At 41.4% G+C, this 23,566-nt stretch overlaps 1 protein-coding gene across 8 annotated transcripts in view; it reads right to left on the bottom strand.

The window, feature by feature from the left end:
- Positions 1-23,566, bottom strand: part of kcnab2a (potassium voltage-gated channel subfamily A regulatory beta subunit 2a) — a 277,744-nt gene that overhangs the window by 44,533 nt on the left and 209,645 nt on the right. For all 8 annotated transcript variants that reach the window (XM_060852371.1, XM_060852370.1, XM_060852375.1 and 5 more), the window contains one exon: positions 21,378-21,457. In XM_060852371.1, coding sequence (XP_060708354.1) covers positions 21,378-21,457 — 80 coding nt within the window. The remainder of the gene's footprint in view (positions 1-21,377; positions 21,458-23,566) is intronic.

The raw sequence follows: 23,566 nt of genomic DNA, 5'->3' as shown, positions 1-23,566 counted from the left end.
TCTATCATACCATGATTTGGAGATGCTGGTGTTGGACTGGGGTATACAAACTTGCAGATTATATTTTATTTTGCTCAAAAACTGCATGAATCCATGTAAGATTCTGTAAATCTGTTTTTTTTAGATAAGAATCGGTCTGAATATTGTGGCACAGACACCTCACACCTTAAATGCATTATCTGGGCTGACATGACACCAATTGTTAAAGTTCACTTGAGAATGTAATTTTAAAAAAGTTTTGAGATTTACATATGAAAGAACTGAAACCAACATGTTCATTCTAAAAGATAAGAGACTTAAACAATCCAGGTCTTTTTCAAAATATAATTTCAGTTACATCACACTGTAAACTTTTGCTATAAATTCCGTGTCTTATAATCTTATACTCCAAAACCACCTGATGAAGGAGCGTCGCTCCGAAACCTAGTGCTTCCAAATAAACTTGTTGGACTATAATCTGGTGTTGTGTGATCCTTGATACCAAACACCTGCAACCAATGTGCAGATAGATGGCAGAGTTAAATAAGTCTGAAGTTTCAAACCTGACAATAAAGGTCATTTGACTAACTAGGAGGTACAAAAACGAGAAATCACTGATGCAATTAATTATTTCCAAATTCAAGTCAAATCTATAAGATACCACATACATCCATGTTTGGAACCATAAACTGAAAGGGAAGAAGGACTAATATAACTGACAAAACGGGAGAGTTTTGCAACTTGAATATTAGTTGCTGTACATTGTTCAGCTGTGTAATGTTGTTTTCTGAATCAACGGGAGGGAGAATTTCAGTTCAGCAGCACCAAGAATATTCCGAGATAAGAAACTTCTAAGTGACAACAGTCCTTCAATAGGTTGAGCTGCAGAGTGTTAAAAAAGCTTTAAGTGCCAGGGCAGCACAGAAATGTCTAGAACCTGCAAACAGAAAGCATCCATCTCTGCTTTTCACTTCACACAGGAAGATGACAGAAAAACCAAAAAGGCTTAAAAGAGATAATTTTAAAACAAAATCCCGACCTGGGTTCAGAATTGAAGAATGACTGTCACCTTACAGATGACCACACAAACATATTGCTAGAATTAAAAAGGACAGAGAGAAAATGACTGCATCACTAAGTGAGAACCTGAAAAGTAGCCTCTGAAAACCAAAGTCCCAAGAGCAGCCATCAGGATTGGGGGAAGAATTATTGCGCAGCGAAGTCTCCACTGTTCAATCAAATCTAGCACAAAGCAAGATGGTTGTGGTTGGTGGGGGCCAATTATCACTGCACCTGAGGCCAAACCATTTTTAGTTATAAATGAATGAAATAAATTCAAAACTAATGGTTCAAATAGTCACGTGAAGAAAGTCAGTACAAAATAATCAGACTTGATTTATGTTGCATTAACAAATGCAGATTTTATTTTATTTAAATGCTTATTAGCACACATCCCCATCTAAATAGATAGACTGCATACAACATAAATGTATTCGTTAATATCATGGTCAGGTGAATGCTGCAACCAGTTTTTGTTTTGTTTAATGCTGTATAATAAGTAAAACAGGAAAATCAACTTTCTACATTTTCATATCTTTGCTGCTTTTATTTTAAATTGATCAAATATGATAATTATAGTGTCATAGAAACGTACTGCATGGAAACAGACCTTTGGGTCCAACTCGACCATGCTAACCACATATCCTAAATAAATCTAGTCCCATTTGCCAGCATTTGGCCCACATCCCTCTGAACCTTTCTTATTCATATACCCATCCAGATGCCTTTTAAATATTCAAATTGTATTACCCTCCACCATTTCCGCTGGCAGCTCATTGCATACACGCGCCACCCTCTGAGTGAAAAAGTTGCCCCTTCAGTCCTTTTTAAATTCCTCCCCTCTCATCTTAAACTATATCCTCTAGTTTTGGACTCCTCCAGCCTGGTGAAAAGACCTTATCTATTTACCCTATCCATGCCCCTCATGATTTTATAATTCTCTGTAAGATCACCCTTCAGCCTCCGACCCTACGGGGATAGTCTCAGTCTATTCAGCCTCTCCCCATAGCTCAAACCCTCCAACCTTGGCAACATCATTGTAAGTCTTTTCTGAACCTTTTCAAGTTTCACAACATCCTTCCTATAGCAGGGAGACCAGAGGTGCACACAATATTCCAAAAGTGGCCGACTCAATATCCTGTACAGTTTCAACATGATCTTCCAACTCCTATACTCAGCCTTTAATCAATTTAATCGATTTGATTCACTCCATTTGACATATTAAAAAATGGAAATCTTTGTAAAAATAAATGTCCTGACAAAATTCCCCTGCTGTAATTCTGAAGATTCATGCTGCAGAACTGGCCACATCCCTAGTATAGCTGTTTCATTATAGCTACAACACTGGCAATACTGACAATATGAAAAACTGAAGATTTGTCCCATCTACAAACAGCAGGACAAATGCCTTGTCTCCAAAAGTGCAGCACTCTCTCAGTACGACAATGTACTTGCCCAAAGGCAGTGAACATGGGAGCTTTATGAATGAATGCTCCCATGGCAACCTCTGGTATACTCTGAGAGTTTTGTTTTCCCTGGAGCCTGTTGTCTTCACCATCTGCATGCAATTCTTAGCAACACATCAGGAAGTGTGGGGTCAGTTTGAGTATATGAGGGATGACAGCTGGTGCCACACTTCTGTTTCCTTCATCATTCTAAAAATTGTTGCTACACTCACTAGTTGCCTGTCAAACGTCAATTTCAGGACTAATCCAAAATGTAGATGAGGTCGGAAAGACTCAGCAGGTCAGATAGTATCTGTATCGAGACAAACTGAATTAACAGGTGGAGTCAATGCTCCCTAGAGGTGAGTCTGAGGAAGAAGGGGCTTCTTGATCAGTTGGTGCCTTTTGTCACCACAAAGGTTTTGGCTCAGGGTTGCAATTTGTACCTTGCAGAAGTGGTTATCCTTGTCTTTTTGGTAGTTTATTGTCGGCTGTGATTTTCTCTTTTATCTATGAGTGACTCTTGCCTTACTGTATTAGGTCCTGCAAATTTTTTTTGTGTTATTTCAGATAATGCTACTCTCTGTAAGTACAGAATATTCTATCCTTTCCTCAGTTTCTCACACATGTCTGCTGTTGTCAAGTGAATATCATATATGCATCATTATCTCATTGTCGCATCCATTCTCATTGTACCACAGACAGGATGGTATGAGGTGGACCCTCTCTGTTATCCTGCCCCCTTTACCCCACGAGTTGTGGGGCAGATAGGCTTGCAACACGCTCTTCCTCTTGGAGCTTTCCTCTCATTGTCATGTACTGTTGTGTGCTGGCTCTCATATTCTATCACATTCATTCTCTTTACTTACTGTACTGGCATTCTTATTCACTATTATCTACTGTGATCACTAATCTTACTTTCTCCCTGAGATACCATAACTGGTGGTCTCTCTTGCTGTGTCTGTCTCCCTCTCTCTCTTACCCTCTTGCTTTCACAGGCACACTGTCACTGGTGGCCTCTCTTTCTCACACATTCCCACTCTCAGTCTCCCTCTGCATTCTCAAACTCTCTAAATCTCTTCCTTCAGTCTTTCTGTCTCTAATTTCACAGCTAAGAAAGCTTTAACTAGAGTGCTAGCTCTTTGGAACTATTCAAAATTAATCCTCCTGCCAGATCTTCTCTTCATAGCCTACTTTAAAATATGTCTTATATTTTCTTTCAAAAGAGAACTAAGGGGCAACTTTTTCACTGAGGCGTGGTACATGTATGGAATGAGTTGCCAGAGGAAGTGGTGGAGGTGATACAAGTACAGCAAATAAAAGGCATCTGGATGGGTATATGAATGGGAAGGGTTTGGAGGGATATGGCCCAGGTGCTGGTAGGTGGGACTAGATTGGGTTGGGATATCTGGTCGGCATGGACGAGTTGGACCGAAGGGTCTGTTTCCATGCTGTACATCACTATGACTATAACTAAATGCAATTTAGCTAGTCACTACCCCATCAATCTACACTCTGTCAAAAACAAAGTGATAGAAAAAGGCATTGACAATGCTATCAAACAGCTTAACTCAGTAAAGATGTAAGTGATTTTTCAGCTAGCGTACACGACTCTAGCATTCATTACAGTTTTGGTCCAAACATGGACAAAAGAGCTGAATTTCATAGTTGAGAACTGAGTTTGTACCTTGACATCAAAGCAGTGTTTGACTGAGAGTGGCATCAAGAAGCCCTTGCAAAATTGAAGTTAATGGTAAGCAGGAAAGATTGTTTGCTATTATAATCATATAGGAGAGATTGGAATAACTGTTATTCCTGGGAGCAGAGGAGACACAGGGAGGCATGAATTCATGGTGTAAAATTATGAGGGGCACAGATAGGGTAGACAGAAAGGAACATTTCCTCTCAGTGGAGAGATTAAAGGCAAGGGTATAGATTTAAGGTAAGGAGCAGGAGGTTTAGAGAGGATGTGAGAAAGTGTTTTTTTTCCTGACTCAGAGGGTGGTGGGAATTGGGAACTCACTGCTGACAAAGGTGGTAAAGGTAGAAACATTCATAATATTTGAAAAGTATTTAGATGTGCACTTGTGATGCCATGGCATACAAGGCGATGGGCTAAATGCTAGAAAATGGCATTCCCTTACAGATTTAAGTAATATCCAACACCACTATTCTTCCTGCCACAAAGTGAATAATCTCATATTTTCCCACATTATATTCTATCTGCCAAATTTTTGCCCACTTATTTAACCTGTCCATACACCCCTGCAGACTCCGTGTCATCTGCACCATTTGCCTTTCAACCTGTTTTTACAGCTTCTGGAAACCTGGGATACAGTATAGTCACTTTCCTCACCCAAGTCATTAAATTATTGTAAGCAATTATGACCCATAGTTTTTCAATAACAGATGTTAAGCCATTTGGCCTATAGATAGTTGCTTACTGTCTCCTTCCTGGCTCCATACCTTTTTAAATAAAGATGTTAAATTGATAATTTTCCAATTCTCTGGGACATTTTCCAGAATCTAAGAGACCCTGGAATATTACTAGCAGTGCATCCATTATCTCTGCAGCTACTTCCTTTAATATCCTAAGATGCATTCAATCAAATCCAGGAGACTTATTCGTCTTTAGTCCGCTAGTTTCTCAAGCAGTTTTTTTCAGTAATAATTATTGATTCATTTCCTGTCATTTGGCCCCTTGAATATTTAGTAATTTTCAAGGAGGAGGAGATTTCGGTTGTTAGGGGCAAACCTCAGGAATGTCTCAGGATAGTATCCTTAGCCAAACCATCTTCAGCTGCTTAATGATGGAAGAAAATTCTATCACACAGAGGTTAGAATGTTTGCTGATTACTGCATCCTATTGAGAACTATTCACAACTTCTCTCATACTTAAGATGTCTGTGTCTGCATGCAACAAGACCTGGGCATCATAATCACAGAATTATTATTGCACAGAAGGAGGCCATTCAGTCCATAGCCAGCAAATGACAATGCCACAAACCTGCAAAGGAACAACCATACCAAAAAGAAAATGAGAGAAACTAAATGCTTCTGTTTGACATTAAACAACAATACCATTGCTGAAGCTGCCTCCATCAACATTCTGGAATTTACAATTAATCAAAAATTTAACTGGACCAGCTCTATAAATACTGTGGCTATGGGTCTCCTTCGATAGCTCAGCTGGTGGAGCAGTGGACAAAAATGCAGGGGTTCGTGTGGTGCAGTGACAGTGTCTCTACCTCTGGGCCAAAGATCAGGATTAGTCCCATCTTCTCCATGGATATGTTGCAATTTGTCTGAATAGGTTGATTAAAAATATCCAATATAAGAGCAGGTGATGGACTGGAAATTCAGTGAGTAACAAATCTCCTGTCAAGAGTATTCTCCTGTTGCCTAGATGACGCAGTTCTAATAATGCTCAAGAAGCTCAACACCATCTAAAACAAAGCAACCCACTGGATCAGCACTCCAACCAAGACCTTAAATATTCATTTCCTGCACCTTCAGTGCACAAACATATCAGTGAGTACCACCTACAAATGCATTGTAACAACTCAACAAGGATCCATTGATAGCACTCACCAAACCTCTACCCGCTAGAAGAACAAGAGCGGCTGATGTATAGGAACACCAGCACCTGCAAGTTTCCCTCCAAACTATATACCATCCTGACCTGGAACTATATCGCTACTGCTTTACTGTCATTGGGACAAAAACAGCATTTTGGTTGTACCAATTCTACACAGACTCAGTGGTTCAAGAGGTAGCAGTTGGGATTGGCAACAAATGCTGGTTTTTGCAGGCATCTCATATCCCAATGGATTTTTAAAACATCCTTCACACAATTTGATGCCCAGAAATCAGAATTGCAAGCGATACTCCAGTTGAGACTTAACTGCAAGTTTGTAAAGATTTAGCATGACTTCCTTATTTTTGTATTCAATACCCCATTTACTTCAAACAAAAAATAAAATTTAATTTGATAATTAGCAGTGAAGGTTGATTCTTGTGCCATAGGTTACCTGCTGTGCTCATTCAGAAACTCAATTATATTAAACACCCATTTTCATGGTTTTGATGAGCTGTCTATCGCGGTGTCCAGTTGCCTGCAAACACACTGTAATTAGGCATATCTGTGGGAGTGGAAGAAAGGGTCTGATGCTCAAAAAAGAGACCTGCAACTTCTGTGGATTCTACTTGAAAACATTAGCTTCTAGCACTCCAAGCCTTTTTGCATAGTTAATAATTCCAATCTTTCAATCTCAGCAATGTTCCATTAATATGACTGCGCTATATCAGTCTCTATAAATAATGTACAAGGTTAACTAATGTCTTAGCCTCTAAAATATTAAATAACGCATCCCATTTCAGATAAAATGTGTCATCAATTGGGTCAACCTGAACAAAAAATAGAAAGCTGTAAAAAGTGTTGACTTTTTGATCAATGAGAATGTCCCTATCAGTTTTGAAAAAAAAATCAATAGGAATGATACCGAAAAGCATAACATGGCAGTTAATGACTGTCTAAAGCAGAAACAGAACATGCTGAAAATACTCTGATCAATCAGTACCCTTGCAGAGGACACATCAATTAACATTTTAAGTGTGGCCCTTTTGTCAAAACCATAAGATGTGATGTGTGAACAGTATTTTAACAAAAAATAGACAAAAAGGAAGGAAACAATGAACAAAAGAAATGGAATAACTTGTAGAAACAGCAGATATTTAAATGCTAGAAATTACTGTCAATCGCCATAGGAAGCAAAATTTAAATAAATAAATGAGTGGCTCAATCTTACTTTTTTTTTGTTAAATGTAAATTGCATTGGATTTTTGTTTTTGAAGGTGCCACCTATAAAAGCTGGTTTTGGTTTGGACAACCATGGCCAGTCTGGAGCTGCCCTGCACAGTTCTTGAAATTTGGTTCAAACATGGTGAAATTAGTGCACCTCTTTGCTAACAGGGACCTGGAAGGCCTGTTGAATGGGCCTGCAAATGTCTTCTTCCCACAGGTCCAGCAGTTGAAGCAATGGCACTGGACCATTTCAGCCCAAACTGAATTGTTAGCTGGGTCAGTGTACTCTCAGTTGACAAAACAAATACACAGCAATATAGGAAGATGATCAGCATCATGAGGGCTCTTAGAGGCTGGCCCATGTTGAACATCAACGTCAATGGATGTAAGCCAGTGCTGAAAATGTGTTGCTGGAAAAGCGCAGCAGGTCAGGCAGCATCCAAGGAGCAGGGGAAACGACATTTCGGGCATGAGCCCTTCTTCAGGAATGAGGAGAGTGCGCCAAGCAGGCTAAGATAAAAGGTAGGGAGGAGGGACTTGGGGGAAGGGCGTTGGAAGTGCGATAGGTGGAAGGAGGTTAGGTGAGGGTGATAGGCCAGAGTGGGGATGGGGGCGGAGAGGTCAGGAAGAAGATTGCAGGTTAGGAAAGTGGTGCTGAGTTCGAGGGTTGGGACTGAGACAAGGTGGGAGAGGGGAAATGAGGAAACTGGAGAAATCTGAGTTCATCCCTTGTGGTTGGAGGGTTCCTCGGCGGAAGACGAGGCGCTCTTCCTCCAGCCGTCGTGCTGCTATGGTCTGGCGATGGAGGAGTCCAAGGACCTGCATGTACTTGGTGGAGTGGGAGGGGGAGTTGAGGTGTTGAACCATGGGGCGGTTGGATTGGTTGGTCCGGGTGCCCCAGAGGTGTTTTCTCTGAAACATTCCTCAAGTAGGTGGTCTGTCTCCCCAATATAGAGAAGGCCACATTGGATGCAGCGGATGCAGTAAATGATGTGTATGGAGGTGCAGGTGAATTTGTGGCAGATATGAAAGGATCCCTTGGGGCCTTGGGGGGAGGTGTGGCCACAAGTGCTAGTGCCTGTACAGTAGGTTCTGAGATGTTGGAAGTACTTTAGAACAAGTGATGAACTGAAGTCACCAGGTAGCATTCTGACTTCCATGTTGAGAGATTTTGGCATCTAGCTTGGTTGGCACATTAGGTGTATCTAAAGACAATATCAATAAACCCTCACAATATTCTGAATTACTATATGGCCAATTAAACACTTTGTTCAGTGACAAGTAGAAAATTCAGCAGTGAATTTGGATGCTGAAAGAAGCCACAAACATCCAGAAGTATTTGACAGGGACAAGTTGGCCCAAAAGGTCTGTTTCCATGCTGTACATCTCTATGACTCTATGACCAATGGTGTTCCACAGGGATCAGTGCAGGGATCCATGTTGTTTTTGATTTGGAGGTGAATGTAGATGGCCTAATTAGTAAGTTTATAGGTGACACAAAGATTACAGGAACTATGGATAGTGAGAAAGATTGCCCAAGGATACAGCAAGATGAGCAGAGAAATGGTAGATGGAGTTTAATCTGAACAAATGTGAAGTGATGCATTTTGGAAGATCTAATACAGGAGGAAGGTATACAGAAAATGGCAGAACTATTAGTAACATAGAGAAAGAGGGATCTAGGCTTGCAGATTCACAGTTCCCTGAAAGTGGCAACACAAATGTGGATAAGGTGGTCAAGAAAGCATGTGGCATGCTTGCCTTCATCAGTCAGATCACAGAGTATAAATATTGGCAAGTCATGTTGCAATTGTACAGAATTTTAGTGGACAACATTTGGAATATTGTGTCCAGTTCTGGGTGCAACACTACCAGAGGATGTGGAGGCTTTGGAGAGGGTACTAAAATGGTTTACCAGGATGTTCCCTGGTTTAGATGTTATTAGCTATGACGAGAGATTGGACGAAGTTGCTTTGTTTCCACTTGAGCGTTGAAGGATAAGGGGTGACCTGATAGCAATTTACAAAATTGAGAGGCATGTATAGTCAAAGTCTTTTTTCCCAGTGTAGGAATGTCAATTAGTAGCTGACATAGGGGTAAGCTTAAAGAGGAGAGAAGCATGCTTTTGTTTTACCTGGAATGCACTGCTAGAGGAGTTAATGGAGATGGATACAATAGCAGCATTTAAGAGGCGCAGTGATAGATATATGAATAGGCAGGGGACAGAGGGATATGGAAAGTGCAGATGGAAAGGTTTTTAGTTTAGAAAGGCATCATGTGTCAGTGCAGTCTTGGTGGGCCAAAGGGCCTGTTCCTGTGCTGTACTGTTCTACCTTCTATTACAGTCTCTTAATTCCTACAACTTAGAAGGAAGACAATTAAGTGGATGTACTCATGTAAAATGCAGTAAGTAAAGCAAAGCAGTGGAGTGATAAAATTGGTTTCAATGTCTCTCAGAAAAGCAGCCCACTCACTCAATCAGTTTGTATTCTTTGTCAGCCCCTTTGCATGACATTCATAGCCAAGTTTCCCAGTTAGTCCTGTATCAGCAGCAAATGTGTATACATTACTCTTGGTTCTGTCATCTAGGTTGTTAGTATAGATTGTAAGTAATTCAGGTGCAAACATTGTTCCTTGCAATTTTCCATTATATACTATTTGCCAACCCAAAGATGAACTGCTTATTTGTCACTCCTGATGTGTGTACCATTAATCTACATTAATGTTACTCTGATCTTTTGAGCCCTAATATAGTGTAATAATCTCTTACATGGCACCATACCTAAAGCTTCAGAGAATTCCAAAATACTACATCCACTGATTCCCATTTATTTACACAGCTAGTTACAACCTCAATAACAAATAGACTTTTTGATCACAATTCACCCTTATAAATCTACGCCAATTTCACTCTTTCATATTATGATTTTCCTAGTGGTTTCTTTTCACGTGCCTAATGATTCAGAAGGTAGACAAGCAGGAGGCTGGAAGAACACAGCAAGCCAGGCAGCATCAGGAGCTGGAGAAGTCGACGTTTCGGGTGTAATCCTTCTTCAGAATTATACCAGAAATGTCGACTTCGTCACCTCCTGATGCTGCCTGGCTTGCTGTGTTCTTCCAGCCTCCTGCCTGTCTACCTTGAATTCAAGCATTTTTATTTTTTTTGTCTTTCATGGTTCAGAAGAGCAAACAAAGGCGTGATCTCTTCTGCAGAGGAAAAGTTAACTGTGCAAATAATTAGAGATGAACTATTTAAATTCATGCAATGGTTGGGTAAAGTCTGAGATTCTATTCCAATGTATCTGATTTCCATATGGCCTTTACTGAATTATCTATTTAAAAATAAAGTCTTGCACTTTGATAACATTAATGACCACCTCTGGATCGGCCAAAGGGCTTTACAGCCAATGAAATACTTTTTGAAATACAGTAACTGTTGTAAGTAGAAAACATGGCAACTAATTTGCAAGGTCCTTCAAACAAGAATACAATAATGACTAAACAAATCTGTTATCATGATGCAGAATAAATATTTCAATAATATTGACCTTGATAGTGTGGTTAACCTGCCTGCTGTTCTTCAAAATAGTGCCAAGGGATCTTACACTTGCAGGCAGAATGGGCATCAGTTTAACATCTCATACAAATCCATCTCAGACAATGCTGCACATCTTCAGAACTATGTACTTTTAATTTTGATTGAAAGTAATCTGATGGATTCACTCTTTTCAATTTTTTTCCTACCTTAATCTGTTCTAAACTTGCTTTAAATAATTTATTAATATTCTGAGAGTACTTTTACCTAGGTTATAGCAGACTCAATTAGTCAAGTAGACGTTCACTCCCAAAACCTGACCTTCCTTACAAACCTCTATGGGAAGACACAACGCCTTTACAATTGTAAAATCTGGTAGTGCTGCAATCGGTTATCTGATGCAGCCAATAGTACATTCCTGTGCTAGGGGACATTATGATATTGACTCAGTTATTCAGCAACCAATTTTGTCATTTGTAAAATAATGGAAATATGTTAGTAATACTGTGTAAAGGGGAACCCGTATAGTCTTAAAAGGAGCCATTATATTAGGACTTACTCAAGAAATTTCTTGACTTTTTCTAGAATCTGAATTTTTAAAAAATATTGGACTGTGCATTTGGCTGGCAAGGAGATGAATAACAAATCTCTGCGATCACAAATATCCTTCAACTTAGTATTCAAAAAAGTTTCTTTTTTACTCAAAATAAAATAAGGCCAATCAGATATTTTTGATTTTTTTAAATAGGAAGAATCATTGATGCATTTAAACTAAAGATCCTTTATAGTACTATGTAGTGTAAAGCTGGGTATTTAGGTTTTTAAGATCATACTACACTGACGAATGCATAGAAAAATTTGGAAGAGAACACGCTTTCTGCAACTGCTGAAAAATGTGTTGCTGGAAAAGCGCAGCAGGTCAGGCAGCATCCAACGAGCAGGAGAATCGACGTTTCGGACATAAGCCCTTCTTCAGACATCAAACAAAAAAAAAAAATCCGTCCCCAGACACTTTCTGCAACACCTACCAAGGTGATTTGCAGTAGTGTTCCCCAAATGTCAATTTTGAGTCCTTCACTCCAACATGGCTTTATTAAAAAAAACTTACAATGCAGTGTTAAAAAGATAACAGTGAACACAAAACCTGGCACACAGTAGACACTGACGAAGATTGTTATAGGCTTCAGGATGATATAGGTTGGTGATCTGACAGACGTAAAGGAGTTCAAGTTCAACGCAAAGAAGTGTGGAGACAAGCAGTTTAGGACAACAAATGTGTAAATGCATTAGACTATAATTAGCAAGATTTTGTAAAAAAATGTTCATAAACAAAGACCTTGGCACCATACACATAAATTCTAAAGGTGACAGAGCACGTTGATAAGGTGGGTAAGAGTTTAAGGGCTCTTTGTATTTATAAACAGAGGAACAGACATTCAAAACAAATAGGTAAAAACAATGACTGCAGATGCTGGAAACCAGATTCTGGATCAGTGGTGCGGGAAGAGCACAGCAGTTCAGGCAGCATCCAAAGTGCAGCGAAATCGACATTTTGGGCAAAAGCCCTTCACCAGGAATAAAGACAGTGAGCCTGAAGCATGGAGAGATAAGCTTGAGGAGGGTGGGGGTGGGGAGAAAGTAGCATAGAGTACAATGGGTGAGTGGGGAAGGGCATGAAGGTGATAGGTTAGGGAGGAGAGGGTGGAGTAGATAGGTGGAAAAGGAGACAGGTAGGTAGAACTAATCCGGACAAGTCATGGGGACAGTGCTGAGCTGGAAGTTTGGAACTAGGGTGAGGTGGGGGAAGGGGAAATGAGGAAACTGTTGAAGTCCACATTGATGCCCTGGGGTTGAAGTGTTCCGAAGCAGAAGACAAGGCGTTCTGCCTCCTGGCGTCTGGTGGTGAGGGAGCGGCGGTGAAGGAGGCCCAGGACCTCCATGTCCTCGGCAGAGTGGGAGGGGGAGTTGAAATGTTGGGCCATGGGGCGGTGTGGTTGATTGGTGCGGGTGTCCCAGAGATGTTCCCTAAAGCGCTCTGCTAGGAGGCGTCCAGTCTCCCCAGTGTAGAGGAGATCGCATCGGGAGCAACGAATACAATAAATGATAGTGGATGTGCAGGTAAAACTTTGGTGGATGTGGAAGGCTCCTTTAGGGCCTCGGATAGAAGTGAGGGAGGAGGTGTGGGCGCAGGTTTTACAATTCCTGCGGAGGCAGGGGAAGGTGCCAGGATGGGAGGGTGGGTTATGGGGGGGGGGGGGGCGTGGACCTGACCAGGTAGTCACGGAGGGAACGGTCTTTGCGGAAGGCGGAAAGAGGTGGGGAGGGAAATATATTCCTGGTGGTGGGGTCTTTTTGGAGGTGGCAATGATCGGCGGATGATTTGGTTTATGCGAAGGTTGGTAGGGTGGAAGGTGAGCACCAGGGGTGTTCTGTCCTTAATACGGTTGGAGGGGTGGGGTCTGAGGGCGGAGGTGCGGGATTTGGATGAGATGCGTTGGAGGGCATCTTTAACCACATGGGAAGGGAAATTGCGGTCTCTAAAGAAGGAGGCCATCTGGTGTGTTCTGTGGTGGAACTGGTCCTCCTGGGAGCAGATACGGCGGAGGCGGAGGAATTGGGAGTACGGGATGGCATTTTTGCAAGAGGTAGGGTGGGAAGAGGTGTAATCCAGGTAGCCTTGGGAGTCAGTGGGTTTGTAAAAGATGTCAGTGTCAAGTTGTTCGTCATTAATGGAGATGGAGAGGTCCCGGAAGGGGAGGGAGGTGTCAGAGATGGTCCAGGTAAATTTAAGGTCGGGGGGAATGTGTTGGTGAAGTTGATGAATTGCTCAACCTCCTCGCGGGAGCACGAGGTGGCGCCAATGCAGTCATCAATGTTGCGGAGGAAGAGGTGGGGAGTGGTGTTGGTGTAATTATGGAAGATCAATTGTTCCAAGTAGCCAACAAAGAGACAGGCATAGCTGGGGCCCATACGTGTGCCCATGGCTACCCCTTTGGTCTGGAGGAAGTGGGAGGATTCAAAGGAGAAATTGTTAAGGGTGAGGACCAGTTCGGCCAAACAAATGAGAGTGTCGGTGGAAGGGTACTGTTGGGGACGTCTGGAGAGGAAAAAACGGAGGGCTTGGAGGCCCTGGTCATGGCGGATGGAGGTGTAGAGGGATTGGATATCTATGGTGAAGATGAGGCGTTGGGGGCCAGGGAAACGGAAGTCTTGGAGGAGATGGAGGGCGTGGGTGGTGTCTCGAACATATGTGGGGAGTTCCTGGACTAGAGGGAATAGGACAGTGTCGAGATATGTAGAGATGAGTTCAGTGGGGCAGGAGCATGCTGAGAAATGGGTCGGCCAGGGTGGTCAGACTTGTGGATCTTGGGAAGGAGGTAGAACCGGACAGTGCGGGGTTCCCGGACTATGAGGTCGGAACCTGTGGGTGGGAGATCTCCTAAGGTGATGAGGTTCTGTATGGTCTGGGAGACGATGGTTTGGTGATGGGGGGGTGGGGTCATGGTCGAGGGGGCAGTAGGAAGAGGTGTCCTCGATTGGCGTTTGGCTTCAGTGGTGTAGAGGTCAGTGGGCCAGACTACCACTGCGCCCCCTTTATCCGCTGGCTTGATAGTGAGGTTGGGATTTGAACAAAGGGATTGGAGGGCTGCGCGTTGTGAGGGTGAGAGGGGTAGACAGGTTGAGGCGGTTAATATCCCGGCGGCAATTGGAAATGAAGCGGTCGAGGGCAGGTAATAGGCCAGCGTGGGGTATCCAGGTGGATGCAGTGTGTTGGAGGGGGGGGGGGGCGAAGGGGTCCTCGGATGGCGGGCGGGAATCCTGATTGTGAAAGTAAGCTTGGAGGCGGAGGCGACGAAAGAATTTTTTTAGATTAGATTACTTACAGTGTGGAAACAGGTCCTTCGGCCCTACAAGTCCACACCAATCCACCGAAGCGCAACCCACCCATACCCCTACATATACTCCTTACCTAACACTACGGGCAATTTAGCGTGGCCAATTCACCTGACATGCACATCTTTGGACTGTGGGAGGAAACCAGAGCACCCGGAGGAAACCCACGCAGACACGGGGAAAACGTGCAAACTCCACACAGTCAGTCGCCTGAGGCGGGAATTGAACCCAGGTCCCTGGCGCTGTGAGGCAGCAGTGCTAACCACTGTGCCACACGTCACGGCGTGTATTAAACTGACGCGTGGACAGAGGGGGATGAAGGTGAGTCCTTTGCTGAGGACTGATCGTTTGTCCTCAGTGAGGGGGAGGTCTGGGGGGGGATGGTGAAAACTCAGCAGGGCTGGGAGCTGGGATCTGATGTAGGTGTGGAGCTGGGAGTGGGGGTGGAACCTGTAACTGGAGTGGGTGTGATAGTGGGGGGAATGGGGATGGAGTCATGAGCAGGAGTAATGTTCCCCTCGGGGTTCTGGGGGGTGGGGATAGTGACAATGGGGTCTGTGGGGGGCCTATCAGCAGAATGCAGGTGAGTGGCGCTGGTGGGGGCAGAAGTGGTGGCAGACACGGCAGTAGGGGTGACGGAAGTCACTGAGCGTGTGGCATCAGCGATGATGTGAAGTGATGTCACGTGTGATGCATGAGGAATTGTGAGGGGCAGAAGTGGCTGTGGGAGTGGCTATGATGAGGGCGGAAGTGACATAATCAATCAGCGTGGGGGTGGTAGCTGCATCAGCCGCATGGCTAATGGCAAATAGGCCATTCTAGAAAATAAATCCCTGGTTAGGCCACAGCTAAAGTATTGTGAACAATTTGGGCACTATCTTTTAGGGAACATCTCATGGCCTTTAGAAAGAGTACACAGAAGACTGATCAAGATGTTGAAGGTGATGATGCACTTCAATTTTAGAACTGAGAAGCTGGAAAAGATAGGACCATTTTCCATGTAATTGAGAAGGTTAAGCGATGACCTCAAAAGATTTTCAAGATGAAAGATTTTGATATGTCAACAGGGAAAACAATATTTCCTTTGGCGAGTAGATGACTAACGAGAGATCATGTTCAAAATAATTCTAGACGGAAGAGAAAGAAAAAAGTTTTCTACTTACTAAAATCTGGAATATTCTGAAAGTTTGGTGGAAGCAGAACCTAAATAATTTTAAAAAGTAGTTGGACAGGAACAATGATGAGCAACAAAAGAATTGCTGGAAAAAGTACATTGTACAGTCTCCCCAGTGGCCACCTAGTCTCTCAACTTCTGCAGTGCCCTCATCTGCCCTAAAGCCCCCGATGGCATTCCTCAAACCAACTTGTAACTCCCATCACCTTCCCAGTCCCTCTGCAGCCTTCCCAGTCTCCCTTCAGCTTCAGTATGGTAACCACAGCTCTCTGAAACTTTCCATTTGTCCTCACCCACCTGCTACCCCTTTCTCTCTCCACTCCCTCTTACTCTTGTGGTCTCTTTGTCCCCACCCCCCCCCCCCCCCCCAAAACCACTGCAGACTCTGTCTCCCTTCAGTCCCTTTGGGATCTCCTGACCATTTCCTCACATCCTTCTTGTCTCCCCATAGTCCCTGCTCTATTTGCTTTCCCACCAAATTTGCAACAACCCCCTCGATAGCTTCAGACCAAGTATTCCGACAAACATTTTATTAAGAATTTTCTTTCGTACTTCTTATGATGAACTTCATGAATGTTGTAAGACTGGGTCTTGTAAATAATTATGACTAGTAAACTTTCTAATTGAATTTGGAGAAAATCAATCTATAGCTGTAACTGTCTTAGGTCTGACAACTAAAGTTAAAGGCATCCCAAAATTTTACTTTTGTAAAGAATAAAGATTGATACAGCTGAGGTAAGAAGATAGAGCTTGGTGGCTCGTGCAAGATTTATTGCTCATCAGAACAGAACACGTTTAGCTTGTATCTGACAATGCTAACTATAATTGAGAGTACTCAATGGTGACACTTGAACTCAGGGTGGAGAAAGGCTCCCATTTCTTAGTAAGGCAAGTTGATTCAGTCTGAACAGTGAAATGGAGGTGAGGATCTTGAACAACACTGATTTATGAAGTACTGAATAATTTATCATGCATGGACATGAAGTTTCATTCTTCTGGAATCTATGGAGGGGTGATTATCAAATGCTAAGTCTTAGAGTTGACTATTCACAGAAAATTAATTATTAAATTGGACCGTATTTTACAATATGTTTTTTTAACTCATTGGCTGCCGATAATAAAATGGTTAGTTAGGTTCATGGGGTATTTATTTTAGAGGACCGTTGGAAAAATTAGTTTTATGGATTAAAATCAATATCAGCAATTAATTTAGGGTGTCTATGAAAATCAAACTAGTACAAAAATAATTGCACAAAAATACCCCATCATGACCTCCTGATCCAAAAGACAACGACTTCTTTCTGGGATATGTTCAGGTCCTTTGCACTGCTCAGCCTAAATGCAGCCTCAGGCTATTCAACAGTGGGGACCTCACAATTAATTCAGACCTAGTCATCACATAAGAGTAGGAGAAAGTGAGGTCTGCAGATGCTGGAGATCAGAGCTGAAAATGTGTTGCTGGAAAAGCACAGCAGGTCAGGCAGCGTCCAAGGAACCGGAAATTCGACGTTTCAGGCATAAGCCCTTCATCAGGAAATTCCTGATGAAGGGCCTATGCCCAAAACGTCGAATTTCCTGTTCCTTGGATGCTGCCTGACCTGTTGTGCTTTTCCAGCAACACATTTTCAGATCACATAAGAGTAGTATTTACATGCAGAGCTTCTGGCTGAATTTGCTTCCCAAAGCCCATGAGAAACTGAATACACTTCTAGTTAGTGTCTCATTGTTGCCCTTGCACAAATGAATTACGTCAGCATTAATCAATAGTTAAATCTAGCAGATTTTCAATAAATGATTAGTTACATAAGAGCATTTGCTTCTTTAATGGTATAAGGGTAACTAAGAGAAAGGATCACATTGTGCAAGCTTAATTTATGCTCCAGCTGAATTTCTCAAGTGCACAGCAAATAGGGCAGTAGATGAACAGTGACAATAATTGTTGGCCATTGGTCACCACAGACTAGTGGTGACTTAATTTCAGTGGAGAAATATTTTTAGAAGATAACAATATACTTTGGCATTAAAACAAATTCCATTGGTTGAACTCCGAGGATTCAATGCAAAGAATTAGAGAAAAAGTGTTGAAGGGCAAACAACTCACATGTACATGCTACAAATGTGTGACCCATGGCTTGGGTCAGGATGAAAAAATTAATCAAGGGCAAAAACAGTATGTATGCTGTGAAAGCAAGACTACAATGACATTGAGACCATATGCTTGTGTAGGCAAGACAGGAGGAATTGGCTGAGTTGAGTGATAGATCTGCAGATGGTTAAGAGGGGATATGCATATCAACAATGCTGCATCAAACCAAGTATGGCTCAACTGAGAAGTCACAGTAGTATAATTTTTAACTGAAGTCATAAAACCATAGAATTATAGCATGGTTATAGCTCAGAAAGTGTTATTTAGCCTTTTGTTTATGTTAGCTCTCTGCAAGAACAACTCATCTAATCCTATTCTATCCCCCACAACCTTTTAATGTCTTTCCCTTCAGCCAGGAAGTGCTGGAGAAATTTAGCAAGCATTTGTTAGAGTAAGTGAGTTAATGTTTGGAGGCCAACTCGACTCTTTTCCAAAAGGAATCAGAAAGTCCTTCAGCCTGAGTTTCTCTCCTCTTTTACCCTGCTTTATGAAGATAGGTTTGTGGGAAGTGAAAGCAGGAGGAGACAGACAAGGTGTGTGCCTGTCCAATTCACACACAGGTTCACACACTGTCTCTTTCATGCCGCCCACCTTCAAAGGGAGAGACAGCGAGAGACCCCACGTCAGAGAGAGCATGAGTGAGACAGCGAAAGTAGTTTCTCTCCTGTATTTGTTGCTGGCAATCTCTCAGTCAGCCTGTCAGTAGTAAATGTGAAAGCCTGTCAATAGACAAACAGCTCTGCAACAAATTTCAAATCCATTTAGTTCTTCAGCCTCCAGAGAATACATTCTGGCTACAGAACCATCTGTTTAAGCAAGCCTACTCTACATCATTAAATTTTCATGTCTCTCTGTACCTGTGAATCACCAACTTTAATAACAATACACTATTCATATATGCATATGTAGTAATTTAGGTTTTACTACCTTCCCTTTTTCGCTGACCTCACCTAATGCATAATACCTAACAGAAAGCCCCTCCTCAGTAATGAAAGAGAAAAAACACAAATGCTGGAACCACACAGAAGAGGTGAAGAGCCTTACTCAAAACAATAATCTATCTTTCCTTTGCAAAGAGTGTCTTGAAGCATTTTCTGTTTTCATCTCACACTGGAATAATTTTTAAATCATAAATGGAAGCTTTTTGGTTGAGTCATAAATTTCCACCATACATACAATTCACTGAAAATTATTCCCCACTGAACAATTTTAGTATGTAACAAAAAAAATGATAGTCCTTTAGGATATCATTAACTTCAGTGAGCATGGCTAAAACCAAAAATGAAACTCCATTTTGCTCTTATGAATATGTTAGGGAAAATACCCTGGGAAAACTGAAGGCTGCAAGAGATAGTCTCAACAGTATGAGCACCCACTAATACAGAAACCGTTCTGCAAATAGCTTTCCATCGATACATTAGATAATTACCACAATTACCAAACCTTTACCTTCTTTTAGAATGAAGCTTCTTTTGATGTCACATTTCATTTTGTACAAACGTCAATGCTTTACAATTACTGACCATTTGCTTTAATGTGAAGCAAACAAAAGCTCAGGGATGGGTCCAAGCAGAAATCAGTTTCTCCAATGTCTGCTGGCAAGTAATCTAATGTAAAAAATCGCTGAATCTCTCATGATATTGGTCACAATGGATTGCAAAATATGATGAAAGTTAAACACAAACTCCACAGAGAAGAGAAATCAGAGGCAGTAGACAGGCCCTGAACTTGGAAAAATTGTGATAGAGACACAATAGGGTAGACATTCAGATTCCTGCAAAGTTTTGTGCAAAACAGCTGGGTTACATATCAGATGTAAATGAAAGCAACGTAACTTAACTGACTGCTAAAAAAGACAGAGCTGCATTCCCAAAAGGGAAGTGAATGTAAAAATATCTGGGACAAAAGTAAGATATAGTAACAAAACTCACAGCTCAAAACCAAACCAAGCGTGAAAATAAAACAAAACAAACTACAATAAATTCAAAATATACTCACAAACCACCCTCTAGCCTTTCTATTTACATCCTACTTTCAACAACTGTCTAGCAATCTAGAATATCTTTTGTGTAATGGTGGCAACACTTTTATATTGCAAATCTCATAATCTCATAATCCAGGATGACTAGCCTTGATAATAATATTTCAGTGGAATACCATATTTTGGTGACAGGTTTTACTGTTATTCAGAACTCACAGGATTGAGATTATGGACAGACTTGTCAGAAGCAATTTCAACACATTTACAATCTAATTCGCAGCTTTCATGATTTCTAGCTCAAGTAAAAATTGGAGTTAATATGCATTTAAACATTTTTATTGGCATCTTGTGAAATTTAAACACATCTTATAAAATATGTCACACATTACTGTATAAATAGAAAAGATTTAGGCTGAGAGACACAACAGCTCATTTGTGACTCAGCTGATTTGGACAGAGCATTGGGGTGGGTTGGCAGTGCATTAACTCCTTAATAAATTGTGCCTGAATTGCATTACGTATTTTGGATTTCTTTCCTCAATTTTAATCTTCGTGCCATTTCATTTTCTACTCAAATTGCTGATTAAAGACTAGGATGTCAAACCATTACTGATTAAGTGACCAGCATGGTTAGCAATTGTGCTAATCCAGTGATCTCATTTCAATTTTTGTAGAAACAATTGTAATACATTGTGCATTTACTAGATATGTCTTTTTTTAAAAAGCAAAGCTCAGAACACTAAACAAGTAGCTCAACCATGGGAATAGTTATGAATTATTGTGATATGCCTACATTGTTCACAGAAAAATATACATTAGGGAAGGTTGTGGTGCAGTGTTAATGTCAATGGATTCATAACCCAGAGGCCCAAGCTACTGCTCTGTTGACATGAATTTCTATCCCACCGTGGCAGCTGATGGAATTTAAGTTCAAAATAATTTATCTTGAATTAAATCTTCTGTCAATAATGATGACCATGAAACCCAATCATAGGTGATTGTTAAAAACACATACATTTCACTAATGTCCTTTAAAGAAAAAAGTCTGTTGTCCTTATCTGATCAGGCCTACGCATTACTTCAGACCCACAGCAATGTAGTTTACTCTCAAAGGTCCCCTAAAATGGTCTAGCAAGTTACTTAGTTAAAGCGTAATTTGGGATGGGAATAAAAAAAATGGCCCTGTTGGCCATGCCCACATCTCATGAAAGGATAAATACGTGTATGAAGTGAAATTAGGTAATTCTTCTCTCCCTAAGTTATTAGACTGGGAAATAATTAGCCTCATATTAAAAAGAGAGATTTCCTTGGTCAGTACATGATTTCCAACTGATATGATTGCAAAGGTCAATGTACCTACTTGCCAGCTGCATAAACTTCCGCTGTATCAAAGAGGTTTATTCCATTTTCATAGGCCAAAGTCATCAGCTGTTCAGCCATCTGAAACAAAACAGAAAATATCTGATGTAAATAATACATGTAGCTTACTTTTAGAGCGAGCAAAAGTCGTAATCAATGTGTCACTTAAAATTATCATTTTTCTTTCTTTTCCCTTCAATTCCCAACATGTACAAGTGGCACATGAGAGATTGGAGGCAGACTGTAGCTGAGCCTGGAGTTGCTTGTTGTCCTTTGCCCCAAGGTTAAAAAGCTGACTGAGAGAAGAGTTCAGAACTGTATAATTAAAGCTGTTCAAAGACCAAAAATGTTTTGTGTGAAAGAGTTCCTTGATAATCAGTTCCAAGCTAACCTTCAGTGTTACTGTATGTTATAAGGATAACAGTAAAACCAGTAGCACCACTTCAGGCATAACAAGGTTCAATGATTTTCCCATTATCATCAGCTCAGGTTTGCAGATGGAAGGTCTGTGCCCATCATTTTGCTGTGTTTGCAGTGTCCTGTAATTATAGGTATGCAAGTCACAAGAGTAATGGTTGGCTTTGCCACTAGAAATTTATGGAAATATCCATATCTTGGCTGCTTGCACATTCTGTGGCCAATAGCCATTTAAATACAGCAAGAATCCATTTTAAAAATAAACAACTGCAAATCACATTTAAAAACAAATTTACAATCTTTCCTCATATTTTGTTGGTATGAACTTTTCTGGCCATTGGGGAATTTCATTTTCTTTAAAACACGTTTGCTTGCAGGAAGAAAGTAGTAAGGGGTTGTACATTCATGCTCTCATTCAATCTTGATAGTCCAACACACAACTACTGGCACAAAAAAGTTCACTGCTGCATTCTGTGGCTTTACAAATGGGACATGGTGTCAACAATGACTTTGTTCTTCCTGTAAGGCAAGGCAAGTGATTTTTTTCCTGAGGTTAAAAGACTGCAGATTCAAACTCCAAGTGTAGCAATTTTATATTTGTTGCTTTACAGTTTTCCATAAATTGTCAAAAATATTCTGGTCTGTATATAGTAGGATTCTTTGAGACCCTTGGAAAACAGATTTCAAAATACTGAAGGCCATAATAACCTTCTCAAACAAGTAGTACATTTTCTGGTGCATATTAAGCTTTTCTTTTGAAAAGCAAGCAATTGAATGCTTGATTTCAATAGCACCTTCTTGCAGCAGGATGGCTCTTACTCCCTCAGTCAGTGGCCACTGTAACATTTTTGCTGAGGTCTGGGCCAAATAGAATGGGCTTGTTCACCAGAATTTCTTTCAATTTAATAAAGAGAGATTTTTGGCACTCTCTCTCCACACCATTATGATTTTCTTTCTGGTGCTGCACATTATCAAGGCATCCAGGAACGCACCAGGAGCGTTCAGACAAGTATGTCTTGGGTTGTTAGTTTCTGAAACATTGCTGGCACATTTTGGTTTCTACTTCGGTTGACCTTATACTGGCATAAGTCATCTGGGATAACAAAGCTGAGATTTCTCTTGCACTGGAGATCATGGGACATGACAGAATCCTTTTAAAAGGTCAATTTTGTTGTGTAGGCGATGGCCTACCTGCTCCATACACTTCTTAAATGTGTGAATTAGGAATGGAGGTTATCCTCATCATTTCTGATCCAGTAGTAAACATTGAGATATTGATGATGCTCAAGTAGTTTTTAATTCACTGGTGGATGTTCTCCCATGTCTACATCATGAGATGTCAATGGGGTACACCTTGGCATATTCTTACAGTTTCTTCAAATTTCCTGAGCAGGGTGGCCTTTGCCCTTTGGAAAGGGTGCTCATAAGTATGGGTGTTTCAGATTCTGTAGTCTGATAGCCTGGCAGCCAAAGCTTTGACTGGGAAGCCCCTATCCCTTTGTTTCACCCAGCTCCTCCTGCCTGCCTGCAGACTTGGGCCAACTTCCGATAGACACTCATCAGTTGACTGGCTTGGCATTTTCAGGGCTGCTAACCTTCCCTGTTCTGTTTCCTTGGTGAGGGGTGCATTTCCAACCTGCCCCATTTTGTTTGGGCTGCTACTGCTTTCTGATGGCTCACCAGCTCCTGCTGCATTGCTGCGAAGTTCATTAACTAGATGATGCATTTGCTGGTTTAACAGGGAACTTAACGCTTTTCCCTTACAGGTCAGGA

The sequence above is a fragment of the Hemiscyllium ocellatum genome, chromosome 37 (genome assembly GCF_020745735.1).
Source record: "Hemiscyllium ocellatum isolate sHemOce1 chromosome 37, sHemOce1.pat.X.cur, whole genome shotgun sequence".
NCBI lineage: Eukaryota > Metazoa > Chordata > Chondrichthyes > Orectolobiformes > Hemiscylliidae > Hemiscyllium > Hemiscyllium ocellatum.
The sequence above is the reverse complement of the archived record's forward strand: the minus strand, read 5'-3'. Positions and strand labels throughout refer to the sequence as shown.